This window comes from Mesoplodon mirus, assembly GCF_964341445.2.
Source record: "Mesoplodon mirus genome assembly, chromosome: 2".
Classification (NCBI taxonomy): domain Eukaryota; kingdom Metazoa; phylum Chordata; class Mammalia; order Artiodactyla; family Ziphiidae; genus Mesoplodon; species Mesoplodon mirus.
Window position 1 is genome coordinate 31,610,526 of NC_138977.1, and position 24,716 is coordinate 31,635,241.

General features: G+C 50.2%; 1 protein-coding gene across 2 annotated transcripts in view; it reads right to left on the reverse strand.

Annotated features, from left to right (window-relative positions):
• FNIP2 (folliculin interacting protein 2) overlaps positions 1 to 24,468 on the reverse strand; it is a 121,323-nt gene extending 96,855 nt beyond the window's left edge. For both annotated transcript variants that reach the window (XM_082605868.1, XM_082605866.1), the window contains exon 1: positions 24,141 to 24,468. In XM_082605868.1, coding sequence (XP_082461994.1) covers positions 24,141 to 24,256 — 116 coding nt within the window. In that variant the 5' untranslated portion in view covers positions 24,257 to 24,468. The remainder of the gene's footprint in view (positions 1 to 24,140) is intronic.
• Positions 24,469 to 24,716: the final 248 nt, after the last annotated feature.

Genomic DNA, 24,716 nt, shown 5'->3' on the forward strand with positions numbered 1-24,716 from the left:
AACTTCCATGGAATTACAAAGACAAGTGGACCTAAGAATTTGGTCTTTAGAAGTAGTACCATGGAACAGCGTTTTCAAATTATTCCTAGAAATTCAAAGGGAGCAATGAAACACTGTCCCGCAGAAATTTACGGGGAGCCACACGTACAATTTAAAATTTTCTAATACTCACATTTGAAAAAACACAAAGACGAAATGGACGAAACGTGAATTTTACCCTCGGAGCACAGCTCCGTTCGGGCTGGCCCCAGGCGGCCGGTGGCCGCGGCCCCAGACATCCCCGAAGGAGAAGGCCAGCGGCGTGGACGTGTCCCACCGGCGGCTCCTCCATCTCCAGCCCGGAGGAAAGTTTGCAGGGTGCGGTGCAGGGCAGGGGGGACGCGAGGGAGGCCGGCCTTGCGCAGGAACCTCTCAGAGCATCAGAGGAAGCTGCTCAGCCCTACCCCTCGCAGGAGAACCGAGGGGAGCGGCTCCCTCTGTACCGAACCACAAGGTGTCTGCCGCCAGCCTCGGGCCGGGCCAGCAACAGTCGCAGGACAGGGGAACAGGGAACGGAGGGGCCATGGGCGCCGGCGGAGAACCAGGGAACTGCAAGCGAGAGCTCCCTACGCTCTGCGGAAGGCGGAGCATCTCAAGACCGGCCCTCACTCCCTCCCCGCCCCCCGCCCAACCTAACCCGAACACCTGGCTGACTCTGGGTCCCTGTACCACCCGACCCGGCAAAGGGGGCGGGGCTTGTACGCGAGACCCCGCCCCTCCTCCGACGCCTGCAGGGGCCTCTGCGCAGCCGCGTCTACACCTCGACTTCCCCGGTTCCCGATCTCGCCTCAGGGTGCGTGGAACCTCTGGGAAGGCGCCCACGGCTGCACGCGGGGGCCCTGGCATCGCCTCCGCACCCGCGGGCAGCCGGCGGGGCCGGGCGTGCTGTGCCGCGGGCGCTGCCTCCCCTTCTGCCCCGCAGCCGTCCAGGCCCTCTGCCTGCAGCCCCCCGCCCTGGCCCACCCTCCGTCGACAGCATCCGCCGCGGTCTCCCCGTGCCAGTCCATCCGGGCTTCGCTTCTTTACCTCCAAGCCCTACCCACCTCGTCAGTCCTTCAGCCGGAACAAGCCCAGGGCCCATTCCAGGAGCCGGGGCCCACTCTCCGCCTCCCGGCGCCGGCCGGTGCCCTCCGCGGTGCACGCGCGCTGTGCACGCCCCAGGAAGACGGACTTAGCCAGCGGGGAACCAATGCTTTCGGGGGAAATACAGGGTCTGGCCACAGGCCTTTCATCGGCCGATGAGCACTTAGCCTTGTTTCACGCGCGGTTCTGTCACTGCACAGACGCCGTTGCTTCCTTCACACTGAACTCGCAGCCAACAGCGCCAGAGCGCAGGCCGGCTCGCAGCGCATCCGCACGCCTTCTCTGTCGGGCCGTGCTGCCTGGGCACACTGGACAGCGTGCTGGCACCATGCTTGGGGCCGTTTCCACAGCCATGTCGCCAGTGAAGGGGCACAACAATACAAAGAGAAACCCACCTCGACAGGAAACAGGCTGCGAAGAGGGCGTGTGTCTGCAGGGAAGGCAAGCGCTACCCCTGCCCTCAGCCGGTAGGTGCACGTCGGGCGGCGGCAGGATTCTTACAGCCTGCCCGCGGCCCTGATCCACCATAAAAGCGGCCCGAGTGCTGATCTGAGGGTCACAAACCAATTTCAGGGAGTAGGCGAGCTTGCGCACACGGAATCCACGAGTAACGGGGGACGACCACCTGGCACCCGGGCCGGCTTCCAGGACCACTCCCTCTGCCCTCCGCAAGCTCCAGAGAAGCAGCTCGTGTCTCTGTCCTCCGGGGGTCCCAGAGACCACCCCCCCAAGATGCGGGGCGACTGCCAGTTAACAAGAGCCCTGCCCACAGTCACCTGCGCCTCCTCTGGCGAAGGAGAGAAGGATTAGCAGCCCCTGTTACCTGGGTCTCAGTGTCTGTGACCTGCTCAGGCCCCATCAGATGCGCACACACATACCTGTCACCCACGTGCAACCCTTCCGTGTAATGCCCGCAGAGCACGGAAGATGGCAGACGTGCGCGGCCCTCACGGTTCACCCCACACAATGCAGGGGGCGCGTGGGACGCGGAGCAGGACACAGAGGGTCACCGTCGAGGTCGGTGTGGTGGGCGGGGCTGGGAGGCCCTGCGCCCTGTGAGCCCACGGAGGTGGTGACTTTGCAAAAGCATTTCCTGCATCTGAACCGTCGCTGGTTACAACTGGCAAAATTCCTAGTATTGCAAACGCACCAACAGTGAGAACGCCCTACGGGCTCTCCCTGCAGAAGAATCATCTGAAGCCTGGAGTATCTGGGGACCTTGAACAGAAAACGAGGTCAGAGAAAGGACTGGAAGCAACTCAGCCTGAGGGTCTGGGGAGAAACCACAAAGTCCTGCAGGAAATGCCACGTCCCATCCACTGCCACTCCCTCCCACCTAACACTCAGCCCACACTGTCCAGCTCCCTAAGTCAGGTCTGCAGGGAACTAGCAGACACATCTGAATCACGCAAACTGGGCTTTCACTTCTAGTAAATCATCTGCAGATGAGATGGAAGGACAGCAAGAATTTAAAAACTATGAGCTCAAATATCAAAACGACTTATATATATATTTAGTATCTAACTCTCCAAATGGAAAGATAAAAAAAAAATCTAAGAAAGTGCTGGAAAAAAAAAAAAACCTGAAAAACGAAGGCATCTACCAAGCTTAGAGACCTTGGTCACATGAGAGACATTTACTGGGCGCTTCTGTAAGGCCCCCGGCCTCTGCCGCATGGCACACTGTTAACTCCTATTACACCTGTTACAACGGAACCATATGGAATGAACCTTCGTGGGCTTAACTGCTCAGGGCAGTGATGTGCCTCATTCACCCCTGTATGCGAACACTTCGCTGTACCTGGAATATGGAAAACGTTCAACAGATGCTTCTGAATGAAGATTTACTGTGCAGGGTCCTGTAAGTTCACCCGTGACTTTCAGAGCTCAGAATGCACACCAGAGGCATCACTATAAGAGGTGGTCAGAGTACTGGCCATCCTGCCAACGCCCCTGTGATATATCCATTATTCTAAAAGCGCGTGAACTAGCTGCTCTCCGTAACAGCACAGCATCTTTACCATCTTAACTATGTGAAAGTCCCTTCCACGTGGTAAGAGCCTGCTGCGTCTCTCTCTCTCACCCACCCCAGTCCTGCCCTTCCGGAGGCTGAGGGCCGGGCAGGGTGGCAGAGACTCTCAGACCCCGGGGCTGGGGAGCACCTGTGGAAGGCGGCGCGGCTTAGAGAAGAGGAATGAAAGGAGCTGGGCTGCCGTGAGCACGTCCGGTCCCTCGAGCTCTGGGGGCAGCTCAGTGAAGTGTGAGAGACACACAAAGAGACGCAGGAGCAGTGACAAGGAGGCCGGGGGCTTGGGAAGGCAGAGGGACAGTGCTCGCAGCCCCTTCTGGCAGAGGCGCAGGTAAACGCCCCTCATGAGCTTCCCGGCAGGGGCTCTGAGGGGTTCCATCCACCTCCCGGGACACCAGTCCCAGCCAAGGGTCACGCCCAGCGGGGGGCAGCACCGCACGTGGGGACCGCTCGCTGAGCTAACCCGGCCTGGCACGGTACCGCGCTCCCACCATCTCATCAGCAGGGATTCTATCTCCACCTGCAGATACGCAGAGACAAAAAGCAACCCACCCAGAGTCACACAGTGGATGAGAAGAGGTGGGACAGGCACGCGCGCGCGCGCGCACGCACACACACACACACACACACACACACACAAAACGCTCGTAATCGCACCCGGCGGGCCACACGGACAGTGCTCTGAGCAGTGGGCGTGCGTGGCCCATCACTCCACCAGGGCAGGGGACGTGGAGCAAGGCTGGACACACTCAGAAGCGGGCCCTGTCCTACCAGTGGCTCTGCCCTGAAAGCCCAGCCTGCAGCTGGTCTTTGCTTTCCACCACCGCCCCTGAGATCCGAGAGATCTCACAGCAAGTGATCGCCGGTATCACTCTTCTTAGCGGGCCGAACCTCCAACGGCTTTGAACAAAGGAATCACGGCGGCCCAGCGAGCCCCTTCCTCCCCACCTTGCCCCTAAGAAAGGCATTATTTTCACCGAGAACACCCCACCACGGGGTGGCTGCCAGGGCAAAGCCCCATCTCCACCCTGGCGCAGAAAACGCTTCTCTCTCGTTACTTCCGGCCAGAAACTCTTCTCCTCTTGCATCAGCTTTTCCTTCTCCATTGTCTCCATTCCTGACTAAGGCCAAGTGGCTTCCAGGCTACACGGTGCCCAGAGCATGCCTGACAGCCGACAGAAGCCCCCGAGCACGTGTTTAGAGCCGGGTGGAGCGGCCGTGACCAGAACGAGGGGATGCCAGACACGGCCAGCGCGGACCTGGCGCTCCCCTCGAGTCCGGCCTGCTCCAGCCCAGTGAGTGGAGCCCACGTCAACCTTGGCTCCGAGGACACGGCACCTCTCCCAGGGGCCTGTCGGATGCACCACCACTTCCCCAGGGATGAAGTGCCCAAAGCAGCGAAGTCCCAACCCCAGAAGCTCCCAAAAGAACCCCAGGCCCAACCAGGAGGTGCTCTTTTCTATCATGTCTCTCCTCATGCAAAGCCCCCAACGAAAGCTAAGAAGCTCTTCACAGAAGGGAAGGAAAGCTGAGTCGAAGGTATTCTGCTTACAGGGCCGTCGCTTATTCATTTATTCAAATGTGCCTACATATGTGTCGTGCGCCACATCCCCCCATGAACACACGGACGTGGCATGTCACCCCTGACCCTGAGGGGCCGTGGCAGAGTCAGGCACAGGCCACACTGCCCCAGCAGGAGGGGGTGCTGAGTGCAGTGATGAGCACAAAGCGGCCGGGGCTATCCTGTCCCCTGGGGTGTGGGTGCCCCCAGCCCTGGAGCACTTACCAAGGGCCAGGCGCTGCCCTCACTCTGCAAGGGCATCCCCACGTCCACCTCACGGCCGCGCCACCAGGCGCTCGCTATGCTTCCCACTATACCGACGAGAAAGCAGCAGCCCAGCACAGAGAGGCTCAGGAACGCGCGCAGGACCACACAGCTGCGTGACGGTGATGGCGGCAGGACTGCAAAGCCGAGGTCTGGCTGTGGAGCCCACACCCGCTCCGGCCCCATGCTAGGTAGGAGCCGGTGGGTTAGAGGAGGAGGACGAGGCAGGCCCAGGCAAGGAGAGCTTTACAAAGGGAACACCCGCAAGTGCTGGAGGAACCAAGGCAGGTTCACTCTGACTCAGGTGAGAAGGAGGGGGAGAGCACGAGAAGCGAGACCCGCCCACCACGTGGGGGCGTCCAGGACTGACTCTTAAGGGCCACAGTTTACAGCGCTGAGCACCGCAATACCAGACAAGGGCACAGACCTCAGGTTCAATGATGCTCAAAAGAATGCATGTTTACGATGATTAAAAACTATAAAATGCATTTTAGTTACAAATTCATAACAACTTTTAACAAGTACAAAACAAGGGAACTGCTACAAATAGTACATACCGCAGAGGGTGTGGAGAAAAGGGAACCCTCCTGCACTGTAGGTGGAATGTAAACTGGTGCAGCCACTGTAGAGAACAGTATGGAGGTTCCTTAAACAACTAAAAATAGAGCTACCATATGACCCAGCAATCCCACTCCTGGGCTTATACATCCAAAGAAAACCATAATTTGAAAAGACACATGCACCCCAATGTTCACTGCAGCACTATCTACAATAGCCAGGACATGGAAGCAACCTAAATGCCCATCAACAGAGGAATGGATAAAGAAGATGTGGTAGATACATACAATGAAATATTACTCAGCCATAAAATGGAATGAAATAATGCCATTTACAGCAACATGGATGGACCTAGAGATGATCATACAAAGTGAAGTAAATCAGAAAAAGACAAATATTATATGATATCACTTATATGTGGAATCTAAAAAAATGATACAAATGAACTTATTTACAAAACAGAAACAGACTCACAGATATAGAAAACAAACTGCGGCTACCAAAGGGGAAAGGGGGGGAGAGATAAATTAGGAGTTTGGGATTAACATGTACACACTACTATGTGTTAAATAGATAATCAACAAGGACCTGCTGTAGAGCACAGGGAATTCTGCTCAATATTCTGTAATAACCTATAAGGGAAAAGAATCTGAAAAATAATAGGTACACGTATATGTGTAACTGAATCACTTTGCTGTACACCTGAAACTAACACAACATTGTAAATCAACTATACTCCACTATAAAATTAAAAAAAAAAAAAAAAAAAAGGGAACCGGCCAGATCTGTGGGGATGAAAACTGACCACAGTGCAATGCAGGAGCCCAGAGGTCTGTGTTCCCGACCCGGCCCTCCCTGCACAGGCACCCAGCACCCTGGTCAGGGGGCCTGTGACCTGCTGTATGAAATAAATGTAACCACTTCGGAAAACAAAATCCACATGATGTGAACTATTACAGTTAAGTCCATCTCATCAATGTACTATCTCTGAAACACTGGTCCTTAACGCCCAGCAGCACGTGTAACCAACTCGCATCTCTCTCTCATCCCAATTTTTAGAAAAGAAACCCATGGGGGAAACTGGTTTACGTGGCAATGTGATTCCTAACTGCAGCACTCTAAACCTCCAGCACGTCTTGTTTCTACTCTGAAACCCTCACCACTACATTTCCAGGGCTAAATAAGTCTGTCTTTGTCTTTGCCAAGGAAAAGAAATGATTCGAGTAAGAGGATCTCGGACCAGCTGCACTCGGGTCGGGGCGGGGGGGTACTTTCTCAGCAACGTCGAAGTACAAGACGCTCCAATGCCTGACGGTCTCCCCACCTCCAGCCTTCTGGAGCCACAGGTGCTCCTGTGTCAGATGTAAAGGTCAAATCACAGACTTGGGGATTAAAAGAAACCTTCGGGCCTTGAGAAGCAGTGCTAAGAAAATCATCTCTCCCCCTCGTGTCTCCTGTGTCCACACCCCACTGAGAAGTTACCACATCTGAGTCGATAACATGGCAAATTAAGGGTATAGCATAATGAGGAGGAAACCACAAAAAGTCAAAAGGAGATGGAAAGCCCCAGAGATCAAAACTGCAATACCAGGGGCTTCCCTGGTTGCGCCGTGGTTGAGAATCTGCCTGCCAATACAGGGGACACGGGTTCGAGCTCTGGTCCGGGAAGATCCCACATGCCGCGGAGCAACTAAGCCCGCGAGCCACAACTACTGAGCCTGCGCTCTAGGGCCCATGATCCACAACTACTGAAGCCCGCGCATCTAGAGCCCGTGCTCCACAAGAGAAGCCACCGCGATGAGAAGCCCGCGCACCACAACGAAGACCCAACGCAGCCAAAAATGAATAAATAAAATAAATAAATTAAAAAAAAAAAACCTGCAATACCTCTGACACCAGGGAACTTGTCACTACTTTTTTAGGAGATGGAGCAAGACTCTGAAGGAATAAAGGCTGCAGAGGGTGACTATCGGAGCTTCTTCCTAAACAAAGCTGTGTTCTCTGGGAAGTAAAAACCACCATCAACTCTCACCATTATGTGAAGACAGCCACAGTTTGTGGGTGAAATAAACGCTCTCGGGACTTCCCTGGTAGTCCAGTGGTTAAGAATCCGCCTTCTAATGCAGGGGACGCGAGTTCAATCCCTGGTCAGGGAACTAAGATCCCCACATGCCACGGAGCAAGTAAGCCGGCGCGCCATGACTACTGAGCTCACACACCTCAACTAGAGCCCATGCGCCCTGCAGCCAGCACGCCACAACTAGAGAAGAGAAAACCCACACACCACAACTAGAGAGAAGCCCGAGCGCTGCAACGAAAGATCCCCATGCCTCAGCGAAGATCCCGTGTGCCGCAACTAAGACCCAACGCAGCCAAAAAATAAGGAAAATAAATTAAATAAATATTTTTTTAAAATAAAAAATAAAAAAAATAAATGCTCTCAAGTCCTAGTTGGCCCACTCATTTCAAAACTGACATCCACAAAATTCGAATGGGAGGAACAGACGTCTGTTCCTGAAGCTGTTAAGTGTATATAATTCATGCACTAGTAAACGTAGGTGGCTCGTGTCTTTAAACTGTGGCCATGAGAATCCAAACCAAGCGTTCCTTTATTCATCCGAGACTCACCTGCCATTAACATTTTCATTCTACGAACCACAGGTATCTGGTCACTTGTTTTTACGAGGATAAAACAGTGTGAAGCCAGTAAAATATTTATCTTGGACAGAGATCTGGACTAGGACCAGAAAACAGAAGTAGGCATAAACAAACATTTCTCTGGAAGGAGAAGTATAAACAGAGTGGTCTTTTCAGTGATGCGTAAAGAGCAAACTCAACATTTTCACGGCTGATCTGCGGGAGAGGCTGGCCAGGGATAGGGCCACGTGTATCTATGGCACTAAACATTTCCAGCAGGAAAATGCCCAACTAAAGCGGAACACACAGTAAGCCCTTTCAGGTTCTTTGAACAAACAAACAGATAAGTAAATGGTACATGAGTTTTAGTTTGAGCAAAGGTCTGATCAGTTTAGAGAATGACGGCATTGAAGCTATTCTTATGACAAACCCAAGCTCTCAAAAAAGTATATTCTTAAGAGAATACATCATATGTTTCTTGACAGTGAACCTCAGAAATCTAAACTGGAACTAGTATAGAAAAAGATAAAACGGTCTATAGAGAAGAGGCTCTGAGGTTGAAGAAAAATTACGTAACCCTGTAACTGAAAAGAAAGAAGAAAAAGGGGGTAAACACAGAGGCACGACAGGATAAACACACTTACTGGTTAAATTCTGCAATGTAAGCGTGGGGAGATGTCCTTAAAGCTTTAAAGAGGTAAGTTCATGTACAAAAAGGAACTTTGTACAATGGCTAATAAATTTATATTCCTCTAATTAGTGATACTAGCTGAGAAAAAAAAACAGGCTCTAATAAATATATTTAAACATGACTGAGCTCCAATCAGTGTTCTCAGTGCCATGCAGTGCACTACAGGGACATATATCGATATATTCTGTTCCCTGCACTTACCGTATAATCTGGTTGTGTTTGGATAATTAGAATACCAGCTGGTAGAATGCTGTTGGTGCCGTAAAGACAAAACAAACAAACAGTAAGTGCAGGAGCTGGGAGGGTGAGCCCTCTCAGGGCTCAAGACAGTTGGAGGGCATCTGAACTGTGTCGGGAAGAGCAAACCGAACTTGGACAAAAGTAACTTTGAGGGAGGGAATAGAAAAAGAAAAGTCTTGTAATGTACAGCATGGTGACTACAGTTAATATTGTATTGCATATTTGAAAGGTGCTAAGAAAACAGGTCTTAAAAGTTCTCATGACAAGAAACTTTTTATAACTATGCGAGGTGACGGATGTTAAGTAGACTTACTATGATTGCTTCACAATATATATAAATAGAGAATCATGTTGTACACCTGAAACCAATATAATGTTGTATACCAATTATACTTCAATTTTTTTCCACAATGTTATCTTTTTTATTCTTTATTTTTATTTTTTGGCCGCGGGGCTTGCGGGATCTTAGTTCCCTGACCAGAGATCGAACCTGTGCCCCACGCATTAGAAGTGCATAGTCTTACCCACTGTACCGCCAGGGAAGTCCCTCAATTTTTTTTAATTACAAACAAACAAAAAAAAAACAGAAAGAAGAACAGTCTTAAGAGCGAGATGTGGATTTCCTAGGCCCTCTGGCAAATACTGGCCTAAACTGTCCCCTGAATGTCATTACTGGGGTGTCCAGCTGCACCTCAAATTCACGCGCAGAAACAAACATACGCGTTCCTTTTTTCAAGTCATTTCTCCTTATAACTGCCCTACTTGCATTAACTATGCTACTGTTCGCCCAGGTTACTCTGGCTCAAACCCTGGAAGTTATTTTATATATTATATTGCTCCTTTTTGAGAATTCTTTACTCTTTTTGTTTACAATTCCCTGTCCCTCTCACTTCCTGTCCCTTTTTCCTCTGAAACATGCCTGATGCACAGCCCTCCATGCATACCATTTAGGCCCCCCAGGGAAACTACCTGCAGAGAATGCAGTGGACGACAGACAAACCCAGAACTACTTGCTGAGCTTTGACGCCCAGTCTCAGCCTTAAATCCTGGGACGCTGGACTGCACCGGGCTCAGAACAGATGGAGAATTCCAGCTGTGAGGATCTCAGAGCCTAACCAGTGTAGGTCAAAGACCTCTTCCTCTGCCCCCCAAAAGGCCACAGGGAATTAACCTGATGGTGAGGGAGGACCCTCACTGAGAATGTGAGCTGGCAAAAAAAAGAACTGTGAAGCCTGCCTGCCCCAATGCCCAGAGCAGAGGTGGTCAAAGTCCTGCACCCCAAATATTTCTAGGATGGGAAGGAAAGGTGAGTCATCTGAGCAGAGGGGTGATAACGGACAGTTTAACAATACTTTGGGATTTGTTTTGAAGGACAGCAGCGATCCTGTTATTTTATCCTCAGGGATAACTGTGCCTCCAACCCCCGACGACATCTCTGGGGTCCTGGAAGCCCAGGGCCCTGCGCACAAAGGTTTCTAAAACACAGGGAGAGAGCTTGGGCCTAACATACGATGGACAGCAAGACGGTCACCCCCAGGATGTCACCTGCTACGGTCTGCTGATTGGACCACAACCATCAAGTGCTCATTTTGATGTAATTCTGAAAAGAACCTTCCTGTTAAACAGCGACTGAACAGGCCAGCAGTCAAGGCAAGCTCAGGGCAACTCACGTGGCCACCACCGTGTTAAACACACTACCGACTTTTACGGTCCAGGCTGTAAAGCTCCATCCTCGATGCAGCAATCTGAGCAGCAGGCAGTCATCGGCTGTGAGAGCGAAGTCCAGCACCAGGAAGACGCGATGCTGAACGCACTGTGAAATGCGGGTGCGGCTGCACCTGCAGGAACCAGGCGGCCTTTGACAGCGTCAGCTGCAGGAGGCGGAGGGCGCGGGCTTTCCGAACTGCAACCCCCCAAGCCCGCTACAATGAGGACCAGCGCTTAGCACTTCAGTTCGATGAGATTACGGGACAGCTGCAAGGTTTCCCTTCGTCTAGCTTCTGAGACAAACGCCTCTCTCTCTTCTCCCCTTGCTCCCCCTTCCTGCTTGTGAAAATCTAACTCGTGTTCAAGCGCAGCCTCCTCTCCTTGGTGCGGGCCTGCATTTTAGGAAACCGTTAATCAATACAGGAAGCAGAACTACCGGGAAACTGCTTTGGGGGAAAAATGGGGCTCCTGAGCTATAGAAAGAGATATGTGGGGGTTGGGGAGAGAGGAGGAGGCAGAGCACAGGGGGCTTTCAGGACCATGAAAATTCTCCGTCTGACGTCATCATGGTGGACACGTGTCATTACACATTCGTGCAAACTCACAGAACAAGAGAGGACCAAGAGGCAACCCCAAGGTAAACCGGGGGCTTTGTGCGATCGTGGTGTGTGGATGCAGTTGGTCACTGGTTAAAAGACGGACCGCTCTGGTGAGTGATGCTGATAACTGGAGAGGTTACGCATGTGCGGGGCAGGGGGTACAGGGGAACCTCAGGGCCTTCCTCTCAGTCTTCCTGGACGCCTAAAACTGCCCTAAAGAAAGTCTTTATTTAAAAAGAGAGAGAGCACGCTCTCTACATGTGCTAGGCTTACCAAGTATGGGTTCTGCCACGGGCTGGGAGGGGAACCACACAGGTGACATTGCTGGCTCGTATCCGTTTTGGTTTTTTCCCTTTGGAGATAAGAGAGTCCTGGGATTGTGGATGAGGGGAGACTAAGGAATATCATACACAGTAAAACTGCACTAACTTGGATCCCAGCCCCCAAGTTAAGTGAAGGCATTTGTGCTGCACTGCTGCACAGCCACCCACGCTCACACCTGCGGTGGCTCCCCAGTGCCTGCCGAGAGGGAACGCCACCTCCTGAGGAAGACAAGCCGCTCGCGGCTGCCACAGGCTCAGCACCACCCAGAGTCGGGGTGAACGCAGGGTAGCAGCTGGAGGAGCTGCGGGCAGAGACACGAAACGCTGGGACCTGAGAGTTACGAGACCCAAGGCCCCGCAGGTGCCGAGTGCTATGCGCCAGGTGTAACGGACGTGTGTCATCTCCAGTCCTCAGAACCGTGCAAGCCGTTTTACACCCATCTTACAGAACAGAACCCTCAGAGACGACATGCCCTAGGTGGTAAGTGGGAGAGCCGGCTTTGACTCAAGAATACAGACCCTACCTGTGTCTCTACTCTTTCTATTAACCCTCAAAGTGTAGACCGAGGATGCTCACCTACTCTTTGGGGCCACCGAAGTTTAAAACTGAGCAGGGGGCTTCCCTGGTGGTGCAGTGGTTGAGAGTCCGCCTGCCGATGCAGGGGACACGGGTTCGTGCCCCGGTCTGGGAAGATCCCACATGCCACGGAGCGGCTGGGCCCGTGAGCCACGGCCGCTGAGCCTGCGCGTCCGGAGCCTGTGCTCCGCAACGGGAGAGGCCACAGCGGTGAGAGGCCCACGTACCGCAAAAAAAAACCCTAAGCCAAAACCAAAACCAAAAACAAAACTGAGCAGGAATAATGCCTGTGAGGCCCTGCCTCCCAGGAGCACTCTTATTTCAAAGAATCCGGCCCATTCCCTGACCCAGGAACACCTCCAAGGTAAGAGTCGTCTTCATCCTTTCCACCCGAGTCCTACCCATCAGATCCCAGCTCCTGGGTAAAGCCTGCCCTGAAGCAGCCAGACTCAAGAGCCCTCACCCCTGCCTGACATCTCAACAGGACCGTAGAGACTTGGTCCTGAACTCCTTACTGCTTTGTCTTATCGGTTAGTTTTTTAAACTTAATACGTACCATTTGCACAGTTAAAGTGGAAGCCCCCTAGAAATAACAGTTAGACCCCATACTTCCTTATAAACCCCACAGAACATCAACCTCCTAGGAACTTCAAATGCTCACCTGCATAGAGGGAATGCAGACAGTGTTCCGACACCACTAGTTACCCACACAGTGATCTCCAGCAAGCCTCCGTCTTCATCTGTAAATTATTACAACTTTATACCCGTAACTTAGCTAATGAAATAGCCACCCTCAAAGGGTAACTTCGAGATGAGGTAAGCAAATGCCACGCGGCGCGGGTCCCTCCTCCACAAACACTGCGGGGGGCTCCGTAAACACTCTGGAGAAGCAGCTACTTACAGGCGTCTTGAAAGACTGCAGAGACGCTGTTTACAGACACAGCCCGCAATACGTTCACCAGTTAATGAGGTTCACAACAAGAAAATACATCTTTAAAGTCACAAATGGCTACTTGCATTACAGAAGAATTGTTTCTCATTTTTTAGTTTTTGCCCACGCTATTTTATAACAGTAAACAAATTTTTTTAAAGGATATTTATCCACAAGTTCATTACCCCATCGAATCAACTCTTGTATTTTCCTGTTTTCCTTTCTAGTCCTTGGTCATACATTTATATATTTTACTAACATATTCATCTTGTAGGTACCAATTGATTTGGGGTTTTTTATTTACCATATCAAACATTTGATTATGTTATATTAAATGTGAATATATTAATTATAACATAGTATATATGTATTACATTATATATGTATATTATATAATATATATGTTACAATTAATACATATTTTAACATATAGTATTTAATGTATTTGTTGACATATTAAACATACATGAATATATTTTATATATATTAAAACACAATGTAACTATATTAATACAGTCTTCATAATCGTTTAGCCATCATATAATATCCTACGAAGCTAACATCACAGTTTAGCTACTTTCCTGTTGTTAGATAACTGTTATAATTCCTTTTAGCTATTTATCATTATAACAATAATGTCTAAAGATCATCTCCATGCGTGAAAGGTTTTTTGCTTTTTTTTAACATCTTCACGCAGAGAACTTTTTTCTTTTAAATCTAGAACAAGCTGGACAAGGGATCAACAGCTACCAAGCAAGGGGTAGGGTCTGAGTTTCACCACCGCCCACCAGCACAGTTTCTCCGGTCACTTTAAATCACCTCCACTAAACAGCCACTCACGTGATGCTGCCAGGAGTGGAAGGAGGTACAGCATCTCTGACGAGCAACAAGGCAGAAATTCCACCCTGGGTCCTGACCCTAGAAATATACTTGAGCTTATGAATAAGCATCTTCTGACCAGGAAGTTCACCGTCTCTAACAGAAAAGTCTGAAAACAATCTAAACATCTGTCAACAGGGGACTGGTTAAACTCACTGTAGTTGTCTGCCCACTAAAATTACCTGGGGGGTGGCAGGGAGGTGTTCATAACGACAGACCTGTAAGCAACCCGGATCAATGAGATCAGGATCTCAGAGAATGGTCTGGGCATTTAAACCTTGCTGGGTCCCTGCAATGTCCAGCCAGACTTGACAGCCACTGAGTTAGTCTTCCACGCACATTCACTCAGTGGAAGCCGGGCAACTATCAGCAACACGCTGGATGGTGTGTACAGCAACTACCATTTCTGTGAATGAAAGAGAATGTTTTTTCTTGCATGTGTATCGAATATTTCTGGAAGGATACACTAAAAGAAACTGGTATAATAAGGGTGGCCCTTGGGAAGAGAGATTAGGAGTGTGAAATAAGAGGCTTATATTTCAATGTATATCATTTTATACTGTTTGATTTTTAATCAGGTGCACTGAAAAGTTAATAATCTTGAACAAAATCATAATTTAATTTGTGAGCCATTTCTCAAGACCACATGGCACTGGCCAGTGCCCATGCTCTCAGGGTCTCCATGGAGCCCTGCACGCGCGGAAGGGACCAAGTGCCCTTCTTGGCCTTGCTCACTGCTGTGGCCCTGGCAACTCCCTTACTCAATGTGCCAACCTAAAGCAAACAGTCACCGCCCGATACGCCGGGGAGATGTTTGCCTGTGGCTCCCCTCCTCGCCTCTGAGGCCATCACCAATGACACGTGGTCTGGGCCTTCTCTGCCTAAAGAACATGTCAGATTTACAAACCCATTTTTAAGTGAGTCTCTCAGCTGCAAAGCAGCGACAATTCCATCCTTTTTCTAAAGCGTTTACTTCAGGTAGCATGCAAACGCCGTCTCTGCGGGATTCACAGTACCAACATCGTTCTCAGAACTAAGTGAGCTGCATCTTCTATTTGAAACAACCTCTTAGCTAATTTCATTCCATCATGTATTTCAGTTCAACAAGTCACACAAAAATTCAAGGAATCTAAAAGGTATAGAACGCAGTTTTACAGTTATCAACACACAGCTGGTAATTTCAGAGGTTCGCAGAGATTATTTAAATAAAATACTTTTTCTATACGTTGCTTTCAACAGCTGTGGGAGTTTATAACTGAGTCTCAGATATATTACTTAAGTGTCTTTTTTAGGTTTTTTTAAATTTTATTTTGAGGAGAGGGCAGGTCCCTTTAGAGTATTTACCTTATGATTTTGATACCAAAAAAACAATTCATTCATATTAATGGAAAGAAGGAAACTGTGTGGTCTATAACAAGATTCCTTTGAAAAATGACAATACGCATGCCAGAAACATCAAGAAAAAGAATAATAAAACAAGAGGTCAGATTCTGGAATACCAGAGAATCTTTAAGGATCATCTGTTTGCAAACCTCTTAAACGTATTCATTCATTCATTCATTCATCGAACAAGTATTTATTAAGTGCAACCTCCTGCCAAGCCCTGCACTAAGCACTACAGCCACGACAAGAGGGCTAGGATTAGAAGAATTCCCATATCTAACCATAACACGGACATTTTCTTGTTTCATTCAGTTACTCAAATGTATGCTTAAAGCGGCAAATTTAAATGATATTCTTGTTACTATTTCTCAATCAAGTTTTATAAGAGAACTTGAGTAAATGAGAATAGTTAATTAAGAGCTAAATGCAATCAAATACACTACATTTGTTCACCATCACCCCAAAGGTTTCAACTGTAGGTTAGAAAAAAGAAAATGTCCAATTTTCTGGGTACACCAGGGAACCACAGTTGGCAATCTGAAGTATTTATAAGGTGTTAAAGGCAGAACAGATTAGACTACTGCTTCTTCCTGACACATCCTAAATCAACACCTGTTTCATCTCTGGAGGAACAAGCAGGTTAACATCTAACTTGTCTCCAACTTGTGAAGGAACAGAGTTGCCATGACATCTGAACGAAAAGTTAAGTGAGCAGAATTTACCAATGAAATGCAAAATTCCACTCAATTCCATTTAACTGGTATGTGTGTACTTGTAAGCAAAGGCTAGTTTTCTGTTTGTTAAACCATCAGAATAAATGATAATGTGTTCTGTGAAAAGTTTCAAGGATAAAATGTTTAAAAACACACACTCCTTTTTGTCAGAGTAAGCCACAAATAAATAAAATTGAACGATGATTGTCTGACAAGTCAATATTGGCAATGCGGCCTTTCACATGACAGGGTCTCGAGTATACTTAAATCAACGAAAACCAGATACTTCTAAAGTTAGTACCTTTCTTAGGTTGTGTTAAATTGTCAGGTAAATTCAGGGACATGTTTCATTTCTACTGATATCCGTTACACAATGTCACCTAGGGTATATTCAAATAGACAGACTATCAATTTTCCTAGCAAAATCCTTCTATCATAAGCACACAGTATATTTAGGCTATGCACACATGCTGCACGATTACATTATTAACATCCAACATTATCCTCACTGGAAACTAGAGTGAGGTCCCCATCAGATAGGAAGGTTTCCCATCTGCCCACGTCGGCTTTGAGGGGTGAATTTCTACTGCCCCAGTGACCGCCCTGCATGAACTGGTGGTCATTTTCAAGTAGACATCTGTGAATAATCAGACACCAGTGGTCACTGATTTAAAGATGTATTACTTCAAACACAGAAATGCTCTTATTTCTGATTAAAAGGTCTCAGGTGTGGTGATAAAATCATCTTCGTAAAGCAGACACGTATCTCTTTATAGCACTACACTGGACACAAATTCTAGAGCACGATGTACAAATTAAGCAAGATTCAGGGACAAATAACAAGAAAAATATTCCAAATGTACATATGAATGAGAAGCACATGGTTAAAGAGAGAGGAACATGATAGCCGGGGACCCAGACTCGTGCTAATACTAAAATCTTATGTAACAGAAAGCACCTGCCATACAACACATGCCCGCAACATTAGAGTATTAATGGCTGCATTTAATGGCTGCATTTATTGAGCTTAATAGATTATACTATTTTGGCACAAACAGAAGGTGTGCAGTAAGAAATAAGTATGTATGTGATGTGTGAGAAGGCACACTGTCCTTTCCAGAAGTCCATCACAGAGGCAGCTGGACAGCTTCTGGCTGAACACAGAGGGTCCGCAGCCCACCGGCTTCCATCCCCACCCACGACCCCGGCCTCCCACAGAGCACGCCTCACAAGAGTGCCCGTGTGGCCTGAGCAGTGAGTCATGGACGTTCCGTTTACAGACGGGGTGGGGTTGAGGGAAATCACCATTCCATGCCCAGTAAGCTGGAAAAGTCCATCCTGTTTTTCCTCTTCTCCAGAGTAATCATTTCTCACGGACCAGAGATAAAAAGAACGCTTGGTAAGTAGGAACTCACTAAATATTTCAGCACTCTTACCCGCAAAGGGAAAGACTGACTTTTACAGCCAAGAACACGCTCTCACCCTGAGGGTTTAACCATTCACGCCCCCGAGGGACTCGGACAAGCGTGATGAAACATTTGCTCCTTTGCGTCCACACCAAGCAAACCAGTGGCTGGGGAAGTCAGCGCGGTCCCAGCTCCCAAATCAGACTCGCCCGCCAGGAGCTCACAGTGGCATCCAGAGCATTTCATGAGCGCAAGGACGACCTTTTACACCCCCCTTGGCCGAGGAAACACAACTGCAGGGGCTTCCTTAGGCTGACCTCACAGGCAGGCCATGAGAAACACAACCCAAAGCCACAGCGACAGAAACCAGCGCCCTCTCTACATCGACACTCTGTGCGTTAAAAGACCACGGGCCCGGCCCGTCTCTCAAGACCACCTACTCAGTCAAATGACAACGTGTGACATGACTGACTCGGATTTCAGAACTGAAAATGAAAATGCCTGTCTCAGCTTTCAAAGCATCCAGTCCAAGCCCCTCAACGTACCCCAGGTACCCCAACTCTCAAAGGTCGTGTCACCTTTTTCCATATATTTCAAATAAATCTTCCCTAGGTCTCTCTCGACCACCGACTGGAGAGCTGGGTGCAGCTCCTGAGCCCTGCTGGAGACCAGGCTGCCTGAGGCTGGACGAGGGCCGGGACCCTGCCCCGCAGATGAAAACTGTGCACACAGATACCGCCTACGCTCACCAGCCTCCCCGGTGACACTGGCCTCCTAAGGGTCGTCAATGACTTCGGTGTTAAGTACATTAAAGTTCACAGCATACTGCTCTCCGTAACAGGGACTACCACTTATTTTTACAAAGAGGAGGAAGTCTCTAGAGAGTTGTTACTCAAATCAGGTCTCTCCGCCAGCGTTACACTCAGTCCCTCCCTCACGATGCAAAGTACTCCAAAGACTACTTAACATTTAAAATAACTTAAATCACAGAGGCAGCACGAATTTGTTAGAGCAAAATCCAAAATACCAACAAAACATAAAACACAGACGAGTCGAATGAAAGCTTCACCCGCCGGTTGACCACCCCTGTTAAAATGCTGGTGTGCAGGGCCGCTCACCTTCTTACACACACACACACAATCAACCCCACATGCCCATCTTCAACATCATTCACAAGTTTACATCTTGTTTTTACTTTTCCTAGAGAACACCTTTCCACGTGCACATACACATGCACACACATGTACATGTGTGTGCATGTGTATGTGCATGTGTGTATATACATAAATACACATGTACGTGTGATATATAAAATATATATATAGAGAGAGAGAGACATAAAATAAAGATTTGATGGCTGCAGAGTATTAGCCATTGTGCAGCTGTGTCACTTCACTTAACACATTTCCCCCCGCTGCTTAAATAAGATTTTATTCTTGGTAAGAAAAACTTGCAAATAATTCTGAAAAATACACCGTACTCCTAAAACCATTCCTGACCGTCCAGGCCCCTCCACCCGGGTCTCAGTGACTGGTCTTAACGCTCCTCTTAAGACTCAGTCTGTTTCATCACAGACACCATCCAGGTGGAAAAAAAAAAAAAAGTAAAATCACGTGGCCTCTGTTCTCTCTCAAGTCTCCCATCTATAGAAAGAGAAAACAGTTCAATTTCCATAAAGCCTCAATATGAATGATACTGAATTCCATGACTTAAGAGGCTCTCCGTAATACTTAAAATCGTTCTGTACTGCATTTTATTCTTTCCCCAAGATTTTCAAATGTATTACCTCCTCACCACAACCTTATTACACAGGACAGGGGTGTTACAAATGCCAAAACTGAGGCCCAGAGAAATGGAGAGACATGTGGGTCCCATGTCAACATGGTGCACGAGACAGGACAAAATCGACGGCCTCCGCGATGAAAAGAACCCACGACGTGAGCCGGACTGGCCCCAAACCCCTAATACCCCCCGGGGCCCAGGGCACGGGTCAGGACCAGGAGATGTGATTGTGGGGGTGTGCTCACGGATCCAGAGCAGCGTGCAAGGAAGCCTCCAGGAAGACTTAGCAAGCAGTAAAAAGAAAGCAACAGGGGCCTTCTGCACAGCACAGGGAACTATATTCCGTATCTTGTAATGACGTATAATGGAAAAGAATATGAAAAAGAAGATGTGTGTACAGATGGATAACTGAGTCACTGTGCTGCACACCTGAAACTAACACAACGTTGTAAATCAACCGCAGTCCCGTATACAATAAAAATTAAGTTAAAAGAAGAAGATAGTAAGCCATGATCCCTTTCCTCATGTTCTCACTGTCTGGGGAAGGAAAACTCAGGCACGAATCCAGATTAAATTCAGACCACCTTTTGGGTTATCACGTGTATTGCAACTAAATAAAGAGGCTCTCACCACATATCCCCACAGCAACGCCAAAAAAAGAAATGAAACCTGTGATTTCTGTGTCACGTGTCTTATGTTACAGTCAGTAAAAACGTGAGCGTAGTGGGGCTAATGTGTGTTTCTTCCAGAATCTCCCCCTGACCCCAGGACAACCACATTAGAAATGCTAGCGTCGTGGGAGCTGGCAGCGGAGGTGCCTCTTGGAGGGAAGAGCAATCCTCGGTCACAGCAGGGGTGAGAACAACCTTCCTGTTATAGTTTCCAGTGTGTTCTTTGCTGTTTGTGCATCTCGGCGTAGGACCTGCTGTCCTCAGACTGTCCTACCTTGGTCTGTACGGGCGGAGCGCAAAGCCACAAGCCCAGGAGATGAGCATCAGACGCTACTGGATAACAATGGTAAGTGGATTAAATCATACTTATATAATACTAGCTTTGGAACGGGTGACTTAACGTTGTTCTAACAGAACCATGTGGATTAGCACTAACTAGGCCATGTGGCCTCAGATATTCAGGACTGGAGAGGCGCAGGGGTGGGGTCTCTCCTTCCCAGCATTTACACAGCCACCTACCAAGCAGCTGAGATGCTCTCCTTCACCCCTCACGTCCCAAGCGACACGCAGGCTTACTCGCTTCATTTAACTGGTCCCAAATAAGACACTGCCTAACCAGTGACCTCTTCCGCCTCCCTCTTGCATACACATTTGAGGTGGAAACTGGTCCACTAATTTACCAGAGACATTAAAAAAAACACCTTAAGATAAAACTTCAAACTTGAACCAGACATGCAGTTCAAGAAGTCAGTGGGGGGGTTTCCCTGGTGGCGCAGTGGTTGAGAGTCCGCCTGCTGATGCAGGGTACGCGGGTTCGTGCCCCCGTCCAGGAAGATCCCACATGCCGTGGAGCGGCTGGGCCCTTGAGCCATGGCCGCTGGGCCTGCGCGTCCGGAGCCTGTGCTCCGCAACGGGAGAGGCCGCAGCAGTGAGAAGCCCACGTACCGCAAAAAAAAAAAAAAAAGAAGTCAGTGGGCACACCTTGGCTTTTAAAACTTCCTAAATGAACATGCTGCCCTGAGATGCAAGGGAACCAAGAACCCAATTCTACTTGTTTGAGCCGTCAGACAAATAACCTCATTTTGTTCTCGTTTATCCTTCTGGAAAAAAGAGTTGTATCACACACACACATATATGTGTGTGTGTATGTGTATATCAATTAGTTAAAAGTGAAAGCACTGTAAAGACCAGCAAATAGAGAATTCTCTCAAATTTCAAGACCACGATGCAACTTTATAACTTTAGAGCTTACACTTCACAAATACCATAATCGCAGAGTGTCCCATCTCCTTCTCCCAAACTTGTAAATTCAATCTCTTCTGATTCTCTTTCTGTTTTCCTAGAAAGCTCTTTCCTCAAAGCTATGAAAAGGGCTTCTTGTCGAAATCCTGAAAAAATACACTTAAGAAGGAATCCCAACTGTGATGACTCTTTGCAGGTGGAACGCTGGGAAGCACGAAGATCTGAAAATGACCTGTGAGGTAAGCTACTTACACCAGGCCTCAAAGTTCCTCTCTAATCAAGTCCAGTGAGTGCAAACTGGAGGGACACGAGGACGGTGGGGAAGTGGGGGAGGTGACAGGGCCGGGCACAGGGTGAGCAGTGCACCGTCCAGGGCACGACTGCAGAGAAGGGGGGAAGGGCTTAAGATGACTAGTGGAAGTCCATCACTGAGAGGAAAGAGAGAGAAGAGCTCTAAAACAAAAAGATGTATATACAAACTGGATCTTATTTTAACTTAGGCTTTTCCCAAAAATGTATGGCGATCTATGCTACCAAACCGCCCAAAAGCCAGCCTGAATCTTCCTTTCATTCTCGAGATCTACAAGGTACTGCCTGTATTTAAAGGCACTAAAGAATACAAAATCAGGGACTTCCCAGGCGGTCCAGTGGTTAAGACGCCGTACTTCCACAGGTTCCATCCCTGGTCAGGGAACTAAGACCTCACGTGCCGTGTGGCATGGCCAAAGGGGGGAAAAAGAAGACAAATTTCACAGACACAATTTAAAAGAATACAAATTCGCGTTAGGCGTGCTAGAGGTTCAACCTAAGGGTTGCACCTTAACTTCCGAAAATCTATTCAACTACAAAGTGGGCCCCCAAGGGCAGCTCACTGCCTGTCTGAGGTACCCCCTTCCCCCAAAAGCACGTGCCAGCTCCTATCTGGTTAAATCTGGATAGAAATGAAGTGCGAGGGCATCATTCTGTAGGGCGAGAGAGGGTAATTTTCCAGGAGGCTCTCCCAGGCAGGCTGCACAGCATCTGAGAGTTCAGCCAGGTGAGGAGAGCAGGAGGAAAGACCCGCCCGGGTGCCCTTGGTCGACGTGGTGTGTCATGGTTGATTTGGCCCTCATCTTCCTGAGTCTTTACTGCATTTCTTTTTCCAAGGGGAGCCCTTAGCAGGGACACTGCTGAAGGGCCCTGAGACCTCCAATTTTCTCCTAGGCATTTACCTCCCAAACTTGCAGAAAATCCTAATGAGGTCAACAAAAACAAACCTCCAAAACCATTCCCTGGCCCAATTTTGCGTTCTTCCCTAGACACCAACAGGAAGTCTGAACACTACACTGAGAATGTTCCCACAAAGTTAGAATCAGTTTCCCTAATATGGCCAGGCCCTAAATATAGCCACAGTTTTTTTGTTCAAAGGACACTCCCTTACAGTTGTCGATGGAGGAAACGGTGGTGGGCAAGTGAGCAGTAGAGCACAGGAAACCACGACAGTGCATTCATTCAGAGGGCTCTTGTGTCCTTGACAAGGGCTGCCCAAGCAAAGCCACCTGGAACACATGCCCTGTCCTTTCCAGGCTTTGTTCCCTCCACTGAGTCTGGGTTACCGGGAGGCAAGAGGAGAAATTACACACCCTGGGCCAGAAGTAATTCTACCGAGTTCTGAGAAGCAACACAGCATCACTAATACCCAAAGCAGTGAGAGGAGTAGAATTCCCTGCTTGAATTGTAACGATACAGTTCACCTGCAGAACACACGGGGATTTAACGAAGGTCTGTCAAGTCTTCACAACCTACCTTCCAAATAACAACACACACCCACACACACCCTACGGTCACAAAAGACTGGTAACGTTCACGTAACTGCCGTGACGGGCTTTGGGTGCTTTCAGCGAATGGGATTTAAGCGGAGCAAAATCTAGAACACAAAACTTGGCCCAAAATGCAGTCAAAGTTTCGCTTGAAACTTTTGAAAGGTTAAGTACCCTGGGTCTACACTTCAATTATAAACTGCTTCTGCAAGACATTTTAGCCAAAAAGCACCCAGCAGAGTGTCCGAGTTTGAAGTAGATGCTCAGTAAAACACCTGCTGGGAAAACACTGTTACAGGGAAGTAAATGAACTTCTCAACACAAGCGTGCTGAAAGGCAATACAGGCCGTTTTAAGGCCCCGTGTTAAAGTTAGCCGGGGAGGGCGGACGGGCCTAGAGCGTTCAGGCTGGACTGTGTGCTCAAAGCGCGCAGGTCAAATGCAGGGTCTGTCGCCCCCATCTGCGGGTCGCGCTCTCTGCGACTTCACGTTCCCTCGGCCGTGAAAGGGGGATCGGATCACACCCGGCGCCCAAGGCTGCCGGGCAAGCAACCGGGAGAAAGCAACCAAAGGCACCCAGGATGCCAGCGCGCCGCCCGCGCGCGCGGCACGTTTCCGGAGGCGCGTACCGGGGGTCAGTCCGTGCGCACACGCACCAGCTTCGCTGCGCGGGCACCTCGGGCCCCGCACACGCCCCGCGCAGCCGGCGCCCCGAGGCGGGGAAGCGACTCGCTGCCAGGCACGCGTCCGAGAGCCGGTCCCACGGCAAGGGAGGAGGCGGTGCCGCGCTCGCGCCGCGGCGTCTCCCACACAATAGGCTGCAGCGGCGCCCCAGGTCCCCCGCGACTCGCGACCCCCGGGCCCGCGGCGGGCACCCCCGGAGCCCCGGCACCTCCAAGCGGTTTGGGGGGGCGCCGCGCGGCGCCTGACTGGGGCCCACGGTGCCGGGTCGGCGGCGGCGGCGTGCCAGGCGCGCCCCTCCCCTCGTACCTTACCGCTCCGAGCCCCTCCGTCCCGCGGCCCCTCACCTGAAGGCCGGTCCCTCCCGGGGCGCCCGGCCCGGGGCCGCCGCCGCCGCCGCCGCCGCCGAGGAGCCGCCGCCGCCCTTCCTGTTGAAGAGCCTCTGCAGCAGGGTCGGGGCCATGGCGCTGCGGCTCGGCTGCGGCTGCCGCTCCGCGGCCTCGGCCCGGCTCAGCGCGCGGCCGGGGGCGGCGGCGGGGCCATCGCGGCGCGGGCAGCTGTGCTCGGCGCCGGGGCCGCCGGCCGGTCATATGACGGGGCTGGCCCGCCGCCGCCGCCGCCGCCGCCGCGCGCTGACAGTTTTCCCCGCGGGAGGAGCCGCCGCCGGCGCGGGAGGAGCGCGCCCGCCATTGGCCCCGGGACCCCGCCCGGCCCCGCATCCGGGGGGCGGGGGCCGCGGGGGGCAGGAGGCGGGGGGCAGGAGGCGGGGGACAGGGGGCGGGGCGAGGCGCTTAAAGGGGGCCTGGGGAGACGGGGGCTGGGCGCTTAAAGGGGGCGGGGGGTGGGGCCTCGGGGAGGGGGGCAGGGAGCTTAAAGGGGGCGGGGGCGGAGGGGGCGGTGCTTAAAGCAGGGGCCCCGAGGGC